Genomic DNA, 15,181 nt, shown 5'->3' with positions numbered 1-15,181 from the left:
ATATTTACTATTCAATGACACCAAGTACATTTACAATGTTGTGCAACCATCACCACTATTCATTTCCAAAACATTTTAATCATCCCAAACAGAAACTCTGCACCCATTAAACAGTAACTCCTCATTCTCCCCTCTCCTGATCCCTGGGTAACAGCTATTCCACTTTCTGTCTCTAGAAATTTGCCTGTTTTTCATTCCTTTTTATGGCTATGGCTGAGTGATGGTCTTGGACAAGATCCAGGAGAATTATCTGAACTACCAGGCAGAAATTCTTGTTTTCTTCCTGACTTTCTCCCAAAGATAGTCTCTCTCTCTTTTCTGAGCCACTTGAAGCTGGGACTGGAGTGACACAAGCTGCCCTGTAGCCACCACCACTATGACTGCACTGAGTCAGACCTGAAGCCAGCACCACTCTGGGTCTGGCCCAAGGCCCGCTGTAACCACTCCCTGGCTACCACCTATGTTTGCCTCATGCCCTAGGGCTCTATAGTCAGGTGGTGGCAAAGCCAGACAGGCCTGTGACAATCCCTTCAGTGCAGCTAGTTCCTCGAGTTCACAAGCAGGTCCAGAGGTGACATCCAGGAGCCAGTGACTAGAGTCAAAAATCTTAGACGTCTACATGGTATTGTATTGTACTGTAGCTGAGCTGACTTTCAAACAAGACACAGTCCTTCCCACTCTTCGCTTCCCTTTCCAAAGGCAGGAGGTACCTTATCCATGGCTATCACCACCACAGGCCTATGGGGAGCACTGCCAGACCTCCACCAATGTTTGCTTAAGACCTATAGGCTCTTCAGTCAGCTTGCGGTGAATGCTGCCTGGCCTGGGACTCACCCTTCAGGGCAGTGGGCTCCCCTCTGGCCCAGGGCAGGTCCAAAAGTACCATCTAAGAGCCAAGTCCTGGAATCAGGAACCCCAAGTGCCCACTTGTTGCTCTACCTCCCTGTGGCCGCGCTGGTATCTAACATGCAAGACAAAGTCCCCTTTACTTTTCCCTCCGCTTTTCGCAAGTAAATGGAGTCTCAACCCAAAGCCACCACAACTGAGAATGTGCTGAGTCTCACCTGAAGCCAGCCCAGTCTCAGAGTCTCTGACATAGTACCTGAGGTATCACTGCAGGTTATTCAGGGCCCAAGGGCTCTTCAGTTAGCAGGTGATGAATACTGCCAAGATTGGATCCTTTCCTTCAAGCCATTGGGTTCCCTCCTGGCCTAGAGTGTGTCTAGAAATAACATCTGGGAGCTAAGGCCCGAAATGAGGTCTTCATGACTCTTACTACTCTTACTGGTGCCCCATCCTGCTGTGCCCTATCTTGCTGTGTCTTCTTTGGAGAAATATCTGTCAAATGCTTTGCCCATTTCTTCCCTCTCACCTCCTCAAGCAGAAGGAAGGGGCCTCTTTTGGAGCCATGAGCTGTGCAGCCTGGGGCTAAGGGAGGGGTGATGCCAGCACTTCCTTAGCCACCCTGGCTGATGTCTCAGTAGGTTGTGTCTCCCCTCTCCGCCCCCCCCCCCCCCCAGCGCACACACACACACACACCCCACCCCTGGTACACTATCTCTGAGCCCAGTTCAGCACTAGGACTCTCCTAGTAGCTGCAGTCCTTGTAGCCTAAACTGCCTTCCCGGTTTATTTAGGACCTCAGAATACTTTAGGCCGTGGTGGTGAGGCTTGTGGACTGCTGGGATTAGTGATTCCCCTCTGGCTAGAGCTGGTTTCAATGCTCCATCCATGAGCAGGCATCAGCTGATTTTGGTCCAGTTTTGCTTTCTGCTGTAGGTATTAGTGATTCAGGAGTGTTTTTTCTACCTCTTAAGTGCCTCTTTCAGTGATATGAAGTTAAAACCAGGTACTGTGAGTGCTCACCTGATTTTTGATTCACATGAAGGTGCTTGTTTGTGTGTGTAGATAATTGTTAAATTAATGTCCTTGCCAGGGGAGGGGTAGGGGACAATTGGTGGAGTCTTCTATTCCACCCTCCTTCTCTGCCTCCAATCCCTCAACTTGATTTCATTTCCTTTGGATACATACCCAGTAGAGGAATTGCTGGATTAAACGGTTATTCTATGTTTAACTTTTTGAGGAACTGCCAAGCTTTCCCATAGCAGCTGCACTCTTTTACATTCCCATCAGCAATGCATGAGGATTCCAATTTCTCCACATCTTCACCAGCACTTGTTTTGTTTTGTTTTGTTGTTGTTGTTGTTGTTTTGACAACAGTGATCCTAATGGATGTGAAATGGTATCTCATTGTGGTTTTGATTTGTTTTTCCCTAATTACTAATGATGTGTTAAGCATCTTTTCATGTGCTTATTGGTCATTCGTTTGTCTTCTTTGGAGAAATATCTATTCAAATGCTTTGCCCATTTCTGAATTCAATTTGGGGGGTGTTGATATGGCTTCATCTTTACAACTTAAACTTTTAATCCATTTGGAATTTATTTTTGTGTAAAGAATGAGATAGGGATCCTTGGCCAGGTGCGGTGGCTCACGCCTGTAGTCCCAGCACTTTGGGAGGCCGAATTGGGCGGATCACAAGGTCAAGAGATCAAGACCATCCTGGACAACATGGTGAAACCCCATCTCTACTAAAAATACAAAAATTAGCCAGGCGTGGGGGTGCATGCCTGTAGTCCCAGCTACTCGGGAGGCTGAGGCAGGAGAATCGCTTGAACCCAGGAGGTGGAGGTTGCAGTGAGCCGAGATCTCACCACTGCACTCCAGCCTGGCAACAGAGCGTGACTCCATCTCAAATAAATAAATAAATAAATGAGATAGGGATCCAGCTTCATATTTTTTTTTCCAAATAGCCATTTATCCCAAGTCATTTATTGAATACTGATTACTGATGTGATATCCTACTTGGTGTCATCTTTAACTTTGAAGTCCAAGGATATCATTTTAGAAGTACAGCATAATATGGAAGTGTTTTAACACATCAAAGAAAACAATTTTATTATTCTCTAGGTAATCAAGGTTTCCCTTATTAGTTTCAGGGACAGGAATACCACACTGTAATACAATATCTATTGGACTATGCTCAATTACAAAGCAACTCTAAAGTCACAGGGACTTTAACTCAAGAAGTTTATTTCTTGCTCAAGTCTGATGCAATCAGTCATCAGCTCTCTTCCCAGCAGCAATTCAGGAATCCAGTCTGCTTCCATCTTGTTGCTGCCCAAGCAGGAAGAAATGGCTTCTAGGGTTGTCAGGGCAGAAGAAGAAAAAGATGAAGGCTTTTAATTACACTGGACCAGAATTGACACATTACTTCTACTTGCATTCTCATTTGCAAGAACTAAGTTACATGATCCCAGCCTAGCTATAAGGGAAGCCAGGACACCTTGTTTTTTCCTGTGACCAAAGAGAGGAAACGGAGTGGAGAACACATAGTGTTGCCTTTGTCACACTTACCTTATGCATTTGTAAAGTTCCTAAAATGTACAGTTTTTGTAATTCTAGCAATTTAAAATGAACTGAAGAGAAGCTCATTTTATAGGTAAAATCTATAGCCCTTTTTAAAGAATTTTTATGATATAAATATTATCCTAATTTCATAATAGGTTTCCTTAAGTAAAAATAATCACTGCTAATATTTAATTGAATGCTTGCTATTTGTCAACTACCATTCTAAATGCTTTATGTGTATTTAATCCTCAAAACACCCTATGATGTAGGTACTAGATAAGCAAATTGAGGCATAGAGAAGTTGTCATTCACAACTAGAAGTTGTCATACACAACTAGGCAGAATTACCTGAACAGAAGACTTATTTATATTTCATGTTGTGGATAGGAGTAAGTCATTGTTCATAAAAGTCAAAATACGGTAACAGCTAGAATGATCAAGGTTTAGGTTGTTACTGTTAGCATCAGATCTCAAGATCTTGAAATCTTTCCAAAGCATCTGGATTAAAGTCCACCCCATTCAAGGCAAAAGAAAATTATATAGTACTATCAGTTGTAATCATTATGATTAGGTGAACTTACACAATTTTAAATCATTAATTAGATCTTTTGATAAGTCTAGCAGAGATGAATTTACTGTGATGCTAATGTAGCCTAAATTTGCACAAATCCCTTATATAACCCATTTGGCATTCTTACATATCTTGTATTTTTTCATTAAAAAGTGCCCCCAAATAGTATACCCTTGGGTTCTCACAAAACCTGGATCTACTACTATATTTTAGCACAGTTTTTTAGAGATGTAGCTCTAGCATAAAAGGTTAAAAGCATATACCTTCATGCCAGCTTGTCTGGATAAGAATCACCATGTGGCTTTGCTTGTTACTTAACCTACAAATGTTTTCATTTTCTTGTATTGAAAATAAAGTATTTTTATGTGTAGCCACTAAAGTCTGTGATGCATTATCTTAGTGGTAGTCAGCTAGTGTTTTGACAGTTTTCTTAAACACCTGGAGCCAAGAAATGAAAAAAAAAAAATATGTTCTCCCAGTTTTTGCAGATTGACCCGGAGTGGTGGCACTCCTTCGACATTTAGCCAGGCCATTTACAATTCTGCCTTAGCCTTCACTTCCTGCTCGCTCAGAGCATGAAGGTCAGCCACAGATGAATGATGAGTATTCTCGGCCTTTTTTTGACCATATGTCTACCCTGGGTATGCATGTGGCCTTCTTGATTTTCCATTGTACACAGGAGCTTTTAAAGCCCACATTCTACCATATATATCGTTTCTCAGCTTCTTCCTGCCCAGAATTTTTTGGTTTGCTTATTGCTTGTCCCAACTTTATAACCTGCCCAGCTGCACTGGCTAGTATTTTTGTCTTTAAATGTGTTCAGCAATGTCACCACCAGAAAAGCCATCCCAGCTGTGGGAATGCTCCAAACGGGGTAAAACAAAAGTAAACCCTTGCATCTGTCCTTGAGGGAGCTACTGTAAAGATGAGAACACATGACCACATCTTGGAGAATAAGGTCTTCATTGCCCCCTTTGGTACTAGCAACCTGCAGCAGAAGTGCAAGCAGCCATTTTCATGGCTGCCCCTTATCTGCGGAGTGAGGGGTGGTAGGCAGGCAATTTAAAACACCACAGCACCCTCTACCCACCATGTAGCAGTTTCTTTCTTTATTAATTTTTCCCTAGTTGCTCTAAATTTTTGTCTAGATTCTAGAGTTCTGCAAAAATTGATTCTAAGAGTTTTTGTCAGCTTATAGGATGCTTTACAGAAGGACAGAGCCCTGGAACTCGTTACTCTGCCATGTCACTCACCTGATCCATTTTTTTTTTTTTTTTTTTTTTTTCTGAGAAGCGAATTGTCTTACTGGAGACCTGATCCATTTTTCATAGAGTTTCTCAAGGGTATCCAAAGCTAAGTTTTAATTAATAAAGCCATTTTAAAGGAAATACACTTTAAAAGATGCATCAGTTACACATATACACCTAGGTGTATATGTGAGGTGTATATGTGTATACACATATATTTATGCAATTAAAATATATAATGTAAATACAGTTTTGCTTTATGGCTTATAGATTTACAAAAATATTTATAATTGAATTTCAAAATAGAAAACTTTGTCTTTGCATTTATTTGAAGTGTACCAATAAGCTATTTATTTGGAACCTTATAAATGACATTGAAGATATGTGGATTTATTTTGCTTCACCAAGAACAAAACAAAAACCCAAAAACTAAATATGGCTTTTGAATACCAGTTCATCCCTTGACATTGTTGCTATATCTGTTTGATGTGTTCACCTTTATCTGCAGAAGTTGCCATATAATTTTGGTAAATGCATGTAATAAATTGGAGGGAAGAGGGAGAGGATGAGGCACGGTGTTAATATTATAAGAAAAAATTAACAGCTTATGTGATACTAAAGTCAAGTAAATATTTAACTACTTTACAGTACTTACCATCTGCTTTTTACTTTTAGGTGATATTATAAAAGCGGCAACTGAACTGGATAGAGTGCATATTGTCGGTATCTTGGATATCTGTAATTTGGGTGATAATAAAGTGGAAGTCTATTTGCACAAAATTTATAGTCCAGAGAATACTTCTTAAAAGTTAGCGAAGGAATTATTACAGATTATACAAGTGTACTGCTTTAAAGATATTCTGTCATTTTGCTGAATTTCAGTAACTGTTTTCAGCAAGAATATTACATGAGCTCTAAAGTTATTAAGCAGTTTTATGTTCGTCTTGTGTTTAGGGAGCTAAAACACTTCATTTTAGATTCATTATTGAAAAAGGTCATCAAAATAATTTTTGTGTATAAGGAAATTTACCTTGCTTACCTTACTAATATGACTATTATCTTGACTTGTAATAATTTATGTTCACTATTCCATCTGTGAAGTGTACTTTCATTCTAAAGCCTCAGTATAAGGCATCCTAACTTACAAGAGTAACTTTCCATGGAGATTTAACATCCTTCCAATTTTATTCACATGTAATGGGAAATTTTGAATTGTCAGTTTGAAGACTATTCTCCTAAAGTGGTCAACCTGCACTTCTCACAACCAAGGTATTTGTATCATTTTCAAAAGTACACATTATTAGAATCTAGTTGCCCCTGGTCCTTAGCTTGCTCAGCTGCAAAATAAGCGTGCTAAATTAAATTGTCTTAAGGTTTTTCCACTTCATTTTGTGACTTTGTGTGGTTCGAATTTCTCAGTACTTTAACCAGCGTGTTGATGTCAAAGTCAAAGGCTGCAGTATGTCTATATTCTTGCTGTATTCATTTGTAGTTTCAGTATATGTAATGCGAGTTTAAATAGTGAAATTCCAAATGCTCATATTGAAAATGGAAAATAGTAAATATTTTATTCTGGTTGTCTATACTACTTTATTTTAAAGGTAAATGGCCACTCTGCATTTGCAAGGCCCTGTGGTTGACATCTGTGTGATTTGTTAGATGAGACAAAATGACCACTAAATGAGTTTATAGATTATTCTGTATCAAGATAAATCTGATTCCAGTTAAGCTATAAACTTGTGGGATTTCCTTGTAGCCCTATAGTTCTGTGACTTCATTTGCTATATGCTTTAAATGTGTTGGGCAGCCTATGAACCTAAAGACATACTGCAGTTTGTTCATAAATGTGTTCAGTCTTTTATTCTTTATAATTCTGTATAAATGTTAATTAAAATAGTGGATTCCTCTCGTGTTACAGTTTTGAGTGAATTATTAAAGAAGTTAAAATGCAATAATTTTTTGGTCTTCTGTCTCATTTTGAATGAATTTGATGTGTTTCCTTCATATTTTTGGCCAAAATATATACTTAGTAAATGAGCCAAGATGATTCTTCCATATGGGTTTACAGACTGTTGTCAAACAAATCTGAACTATATTAGTTTTTCGAAAAAACATATGCATATTTTTGAAAATCAAGCAATATCCCTAAAAGAACTCAAGTACCTCTGATGTTATTCTAAGGTTATTGTACCTGACTTCTAGTAGCTTCAGATCTAGAAGTTGCCCTTAACAAGGTTTTAATATCTGTTTTGTAGATGGGAAACTGAAAGAGAAAAAGACTAAATGACTTAATGTAAATTAGTAAAGACAATTTAATGGTAACGTCAAGATTATATTCCAAAGTCTATTTCTTTAAATTCTAATTCGAGCAAAAAGTAAAATGTTTGAGGCTGGGCATGGTGGCTCACGCTTGTAATCCCAGCACTTTGGGAGGCCAAGATGAGTGGATTGCTTGAGCTTAGAAGTTCGAGACCAGCCTGGGCAACATGATAAGACCCCTGCATCTAGAAAATAGAAAAAGTAAAATGTTTAAATAATAATACAATTTCTATTAGTATGTTAGATCACTACACGATAAATTCTATGCCATGGGGCTCATGAAATAATGAGCTAAATTATTGCAGCTTATATTGAAATCTTTGAGTGTCCACTCCATGCCTAGCACTGAACACAATACAATACAAGCAAAAATAAACAAGGCACCTATTCTCATGGAACTTGAAAGTCTCATGGAGGAGAAACACATCCAAATAATTGCACAAATAAGTGAGACAAATGTGTCAATGGAAACATGTGATTTGTATTAGAGCTTTTTAACAAAGTGGGGGGCACTAGGAAAGTTTTTCCTGAGGAAGTGAACTTGAGGTATAAAGGACATGCAGCAAAAGATATGTTTGAGAATAGAATAAGGACTGATATGGCTGGAGTGCAGAAAGTGAGATATAAGACGAGACAAGCAGATACATAAGGGCTTTTACAGACTATACCGTCTTATAGGCCATGGCAAAGACTTGAGTTTAAGTTTGTATCTTTATTTATTTATTTATTTTTTAATTTTTTTTTATTATACTTTAAGTTCTAGGGTACATGTGCATAACGTGCAGGTTTGTTACATATGTATACTTGTGCCATGTTGGTGTGCTGCACCCATCAACTCGTCAGCACCCATCAATTCGTCATTTATATCAGATTTAGCTCCCAATGCAATCCCTCCCCCATCGCCCCTCCCCATGATAGGCCCCAGTGTGTGATGTTCCCCTTCCCGAGTCCAAGTGATCTCATTGCTCAATTCCCACCTATGAGTGAGAACATGCAGTGTTTGGTTTTCTGTTCTTGTGATAGTTTACTGAGAATGATGGTTTCCAGCTGCATCCATGTCCCTACAAAGGACGCAAACTCATCCTTTTTTATGGCTGCATAGTATTCCATGGTGTATATGTGCCACATTTTCTTAATCCAGTCTGTCACAGATGGACATTTGGGTTGATTCCAAGTCTTTGCTATTGTGAATAGTGCCGCAATAAACATACGTGTGCATGTGTCTTTATAGCAGCATGATTTATAATCCTTTGGGTATATACCCAGTAGTGGGATGGCTGGGTCATATGGTACATCTAGTTCTAGATCCTTGAGGAATTGCCATACTGTTTTCCACAATGGTTGAACTAGTTTACAATCCCACCAACAGTGTAAAAGTGTTCCTATTTCTCCACATCCTCTCCAACACCTGTTGTTTCCTGACTTTTGAATGATTGCCGTTCTAACTGGTGTGAGATGGTATCTCATTGTGGTTTTGATTTGCATTTCTCTGATGGCGAGTGATGATGAGCATTTTTTCATGTGTCTGTTGGCTGTATGAATGTCTTCTTTTGAGAAATGTCTGTTCATATCCTTTGCCCGCTTTTTGATGGGGTTGTTTGTTTTTTTCTTGTATATTTGTTTGAGTTCTTTGTAGATTCTGGATATTAGCCCTTTGTCAGATGAGTAGATTGCAAAAATGTTCTCCCATTCTGTAGGTTGCCTGTTCACTCTGATGGTAGTTTCTTTTGCTGTGCAGAAGCTCTTTAGTTTAATTAGATCCCATTTGTCAATTTTGGCTTTTGCTACCGTTGCTTTTGGTGTTTTAGACATGAAGTCCTTGCCCATGCCTATGTCCTGAATGGTACTACCTAGATTTTCTTCTAGGGTTTGTATCTTTAAAGCACCGGGAAGCCATTGAAAGATTTGTGGCTAGTATATGCCATGATTCAATTCCTGTTTTAGAATGATCACTGTCTGCTGGAAGGAGAACGGATTATAAGGAGGTTGGCAGAGACTGCTATAATAGATGTACCCTAATACCTGTTCTCTTCTTCTAGATCTCCCAATATTTATCTGGGAACAAAGCTACCTAGAATAAAGAATACCTTTCTCTGCTTCCTTTGTAGCTAAGTAGGCCGTATGACCAAGTCCTGACCAATGGGAGTGAGCATATGTGATATGTATAGTTTTGGAACCTTTCCCTCAAAGGTTAAGAGGGAATGCTTTATTTCCATCTGCCCCCCACTTCCTGCTAGCTATAAAGTGAGCAAAATCATGAGACATTGTGGATCATGCAGAGAAGAGCAACACCCTAGGGATGGCAGAGCAACCAGCTATTAGAAGCCGAGGTCCCTGTCATTGTGGAGCTGCCATACGAGCTTTGTACACTGCTTACCACAGTTTTGGCTGTTACATGAGACAAAAAATAAACTTCTGTTCTCTTTAAGGCACTACTATTTTGAATATCTGAACAGAAGTTAAGCCTGTATTCTACAAATGCAGGAGGCAAAGGTGAAAGCAAGGAGACCAGCTAGGTAACAAATAATATTGAGAGAGGTAGATCTATTCAATATAAATTTTAAAGGTAACATTAAATGCAGATTTTATTGCTACAGTTAAAATACAGATTTTAAAAGTAATAAGTACTTTCATTAAGGTACTTAATGTTAAGTACACGTAGTTGAAAAAGTCTAGTAATGTTAAATTTTGACAGCAATATATAGTAGTGGTTCTAAAACTTAGCTGCATATTGGTATCACCTGGAAAACTTCATCATTACTGTGCCTGAGATGCACCTCTAATTGGGGTGTGGCCTGGGCACTGGAGGAGTTAAAAGATCCCCAGGTGATTTTAATGTGCAAATAACTTTGCAAACCATTGGTATATAGTACCGTTTCAAGTATTTGTTAGTTTTATTAGAGCTCAAGCATCACACAATGCTTTGAACTGACCTCCTATTTAGGCGCTGTAATTTCATGTACTCTTAATGCAGCTTTCTTACGAATTGTGCTGCTGGGAAGGAAAACATTAGAAATTGGTCATTTGTAAACAACTTTTTCACAGAGTTCTAGTGTGTTTCATTTGGAAAAGACCTTATAGATAAATCCTAATCTAACCTTGCTTATTGTGCAAATGAAGAAAACAACCCAGAGAGATTTTTATTTTCCCAAGGATATGATACTAGTTATTGCACAGTTGGCACTTGTGGAAAGTTTTGGGTTGTGAGATGCTCCATAAATGTTCAGAGTACCACCTAAAGTAAAAGTAAACATCAAACATTTATAGATTGGGAGTTGAGGTGCAAGCATGAGTTCATGTCCTTTGTAGGGACATGGATGCAGCTGGAAACCATCATTCTCAGCAAACTATCGCAAGAACAGAAAACCAAACGCCACATGTTCTCACTCATAGCTGGGAACTGAACAATGAGAACACTTGGACACAAGAAAGGGAACATCACACACCGAGGCCTGCTGTGGGGTGGGAGAAGTGGGGAGGGATAGCATTAGGAGATATACCTAATGTAAATGATGAGTTAACGGGTGCAGCACACCAACATGGCACATGTATACATATGTAACAAACCTGCATATTGTGCACATGTACCCTAGAACATAAAGTATAATAAAACATAAATAAATAAATAAAATAAAATAAAATGACAGCAACTCATTTGTCAAAACCAGAACTAGATCCAGTTACTATACATCATGTAGAAGTTGTATGATCTATAGTTCTTAAAGTGCATAGAAATTACCTGGAGAGCTTATTTAAAAAGCAAGTTCCTAGGTTTCCCCTCAGATTTTGATTCAAGATGATGGAGGATGGGACCTAAGAACCTTCATTTTAATAAGCTTCCAAGGGATCCTAATGTAGGTGTTCCACAGACACACCAAAAACACTGAATAAGAATTTAGACCATTCTCCTTCCAGCAAATTACCTTAAGAGTTAAAAAAAGAAAGAAAATTGTATTGATGGGTGTTTATTATTTTAGGACTAATTCTACTCAACCACAAATTTTTAAAAACAATTTAAAATTATATTTGCAAGTTATGACTCTGAAAACCATAAAAGGAAAATGTAAAAGCACCTATGTGCACCATATATGATGATGGTTACCATAACGTCATGTACTTCAGGGGGAAGCATAGGAAGATGGTCAAAAAGAAGACTCCACCAGTTGTACGCACAACAGTAACACAAAATTGAACAACTATCCACACAAAAACACCTTTATAGGAACCAAAAATCAGGCGAGTGATCACAGTACCTGATTTTAACATATTAAGGAAGGAGGCACTGAAGAGGGTAGAAAAGACAGTCTTGAATTGTCTGCACCACCCATCCACCAGCAGCAACCATGTGGTGTGGACAGAGAATCTGTGTGCATGTCGGGGGGAGAGTGCAGTGATTGTGGGACTTTGCATCGGAACTCAGTGCTGCCCTGTCACAGAAGAAAGCAACACAGGGCAGAATTCAGCCAGTGCTCACAGAGGGAGCATTTAGAACAGCCCTAGCCAGGGCGAATCCTCCATCCCAGTGGTAAGAACCTGAGTTCCAGCAGGCTCCACCACCACAGGCTGAAGTTCTCTGGAGTCCTAAATAAACGAAAGGCAGTCTACGCCACAAGGACTGCAATTCCTGGGCAAGCAACAGTGCTGTGCAGGGCTCACAGGCAGTGAGACACTGCCAAAGGCAGCCAAGGGAGTGCTTGCATCACCCCTTCCCCAACCTTAGGCAGTGCTGCTTACAGCTCCAGGAGAGACCCCTTCCTTCTGCTTAAGGATAGGAGAGGGGAGAGTAAAGAGGACTTTGTCTGGCAACTTTGATACTAGTTCAGTCAAAGTAGCATAAGGCACCGGGCAGAGTGTTGACGCTTCCATTCCAGGTCTCAGCTACCAGATGACATCTCTAGACACACTCTGGGCCAGAAGGTAACCTGCTGCCTAGAAGGAAAAGACACTGTACTAGCAGGATTTATCACCTGCTGACTAAAGAGGCCTTGGGTCCTGAATAATCAGCAGTGATAGCCAGGCAGTACTCACTGTGGGCCATGGGTGAGACTCAGAGACATGCTGGCTTCAGGTGTGACCCAGCACATTCCCAGCTGTGGTGGCTACAGGGAGAGACTCTGCTTGAGGAAAGGAGAGGGAAGAGTAAGGGGACTTTGTCTTGCAGCTTGGGCACCAGCTCAGTCACATTGGGGTAGAGCACCAAGCAGGCTCCTAGAGTTCCTGATACCAGGCCTTTGCTCCTGGATGGTATTTCTGGACCTTCCCTGGACCAGAGGGGAGCCAGTGCCCTTAAGGGAGAGATCCAGACCTGGAAGCATTCACCACAGGCTGACAGAAGAGTCCTTGGCTGTTAACCATTAGTGGTAGCCAGGCAGTACTTGCCACAGCCTGGGGTGGTGATGGCTACAGGAAAAGACTCCTCGGTTTGAGAAAAGTGGAGGAAAGGGTAAAAAATATTTGGTCTTGCAACTTGGGTACCACATCAGCTTCAGTAGAATAGAGCACCAGGTAGAGTCCTAAGGTCCCAACCCCAGCCCTTGGTTCCTGGATAGCATCTCTGGACCCTCCCAGGATTGGGTGAAGAACTTGCCACCTGGAAGGGAAGGACATAAGCCTGGCTGCATTTGCCACTTGTTAATTATAAAGCCCTAGGGCCTTGAGTAAACATAGGTGGTTGCCAGGAATGGTCACCATGGGTCTTGGGCAAAATCCAGTGCTGTGTTTGCTTCAGATCTGACCCAGCATAGTTGCAATGGTGGTGGGAACAGGGGTACTTGTATCAACCCTCACTCAGCTCCAGGAAGTTCAGCACAGAGAGAGAGATTCTGTTTGTTTGGGGGAAAGTAAGGGAAGACAACAAGAGTCTCTGCCTGGTAATCCAGGGAATTCTTTTAGATCTTACCCAAGACCACCAAGGCAGTTACTCTGTGTGTCTACAAGAGACACTGAATTACTGGGTTTGGAGTGTCCCCTAATGAAGATATGGCTGTAGTGACCAAAGACTTAGACCATAATACCTAAGTCCCTTCAAAAACTTGGAAAGCTTCCTTAAGCAGCATGGGTACAAGCAAGCCGAGACAGTGAAGACTACAATAAGTACCTATCCCTTCAATGTCCAAAGTCCACAAGCATCAAGGCCATCCAAGCAAATATGACCTCACCAAATGAACTAAACAAGGCACCAGTGATCAATCCTGAGGAGACAGAGATATGTAATATTTCAAGCAAAGAACTCAAATGAGCTGTTTTGAGGAAGCTCAACGAAATTCAAAGTAACATGGAGAAGGATTTCAGAATCCTATAAGATAAATTTAACAAAAAGATTGAAATAATTTTAAAAGAAGCTGAAATTCTGGAGCTGAAAAATCCAACTGACATACTGAAGGATGCGTCAGAGTCTCTCAACAACAAAAAAAAGACCAAGCAAAAGAAAGAATTAGTGAGCTTGAAGACAGCCTATTTGAAAATACAAAGAGAATATAAAAGAAAGAAAGAATAAAAAAGAGTGAGAAACACCTACAAGATCTAGAAAATAGCATCAGAAGGGCAAATCTAAGAGTTACAGGTCTTAAAAAGGAAGTAGAGAGATCAGGGTAGAAAGTTTATTCAAAGGAATAATAACAGAGAACTTCCCATACCTAGAGAAAGATATGAATATTCAAGTACAAGAAAGTTATAGAACACCAACCAGATTTAACCCAAAGAAGACTTCAAGGCATTAAATAATAAATTTCCAAAGGCCAAGGATAAAGAAAGGATCCTACAAGCAGCAAGAGAAAATAAACAACTAACTTACCAAGGAGCTCCAATATGCCTGGCAGCAGACTTTTCAGTGGAAACCTTACAGGCCAGGAGAGAGTAGCATGACATATTGAAAGTATTGAAGGAAAGAAGCTTTCATCCTAGAATAGACTATCCAGATGAAATATTCTTTTTTTTTTTTTTTTTTTTTTTTTTTTTTTTGAGAGGGAGTCTCACTCTGCCGCCCAGGCTGGAGTGCAGTGGCTGGATCTCAGCTCACTGCAAGCTCTGCCTCCCGGGTTCACGCCATTCTCCTGCCTCAGCCTCCTGAGTAGCTGGGACTACAGGCACCCGCCGCGTCGCCCGGCTAGTTTTTTGTATTTTTTAGTAGAGACGGGGTTTCACTGTGTTAGCCAGGATAGTCTCGATCTCCTGACCTCGTGATCCGCCCGTCTCGGCCTCCCAAAGTGCTGGGATTACAGGCTTGAGCCACCGCGCCCGGCCAATATTCTTAAAGTATGAAGGAGAAATAAAGACTTTCCCAAACAAACAGAAGCTGAGGGACTTCATCGACACCAGACTTGTCCTATGAAAAATGCTACAGGGAGTTCTTCAATCCAAAAGAAAAGGATGTTAATGAGTCATAAGAAATCATCTGAAGAGACAAAACTCACTGGTAATAGTAAGTACACAGAAAAACACAAAATATTATAACACTGTATTTGTGGTATTTAAACTACATATCTCTTAAGTAGAAAGACTAAGAGATGAACCTATCAAAAATAAAAACTACAACTTTTCAAGAAAGATAGTATAATAAAATATAAATAGAAAAAACAAAAAGTTAAAACATGGGAGGATGAAGTTAAATTGCAGAGTTTTATTAGTTTTCTCTTT

The 15,181-nt window shown here is 40.1% G+C and overlaps 1 protein-coding gene across 2 annotated transcripts in view; it reads left to right on the top strand.

The window, feature by feature from the left end:
- The window catches only part of RADX (RPA1 related single stranded DNA binding protein, X-linked), a 72,613-nt gene extending 65,431 nt beyond the window's left edge, over window positions 1–7,182 (top strand). For both annotated transcript variants that reach the window (XM_030939787.1, XM_030939786.1), the window contains one exon: window positions 5,903–7,182. In XM_030939787.1, coding sequence (XP_030795647.1) covers window positions 5,903–6,033 — 131 coding nt within the window. In that variant the 3' untranslated portion in view covers window positions 6,034–7,182. The remainder of the gene's footprint in view (window positions 1–5,902) is intronic.
- The last annotated feature ends 7,999 nt before the right edge of the window (window positions 7,183–15,181 follow it).

Source organism: Rhinopithecus roxellana, chromosome 10 (assembly GCF_007565055.1).
Source record: "Rhinopithecus roxellana isolate Shanxi Qingling chromosome 10, ASM756505v1, whole genome shotgun sequence".
Classification (NCBI taxonomy): domain Eukaryota; kingdom Metazoa; phylum Chordata; class Mammalia; order Primates; family Cercopithecidae; genus Rhinopithecus; species Rhinopithecus roxellana.
The sequence above is the reverse complement of the archived record's forward strand: the minus strand, read 5'-3'. Positions and strand labels throughout refer to the sequence as shown.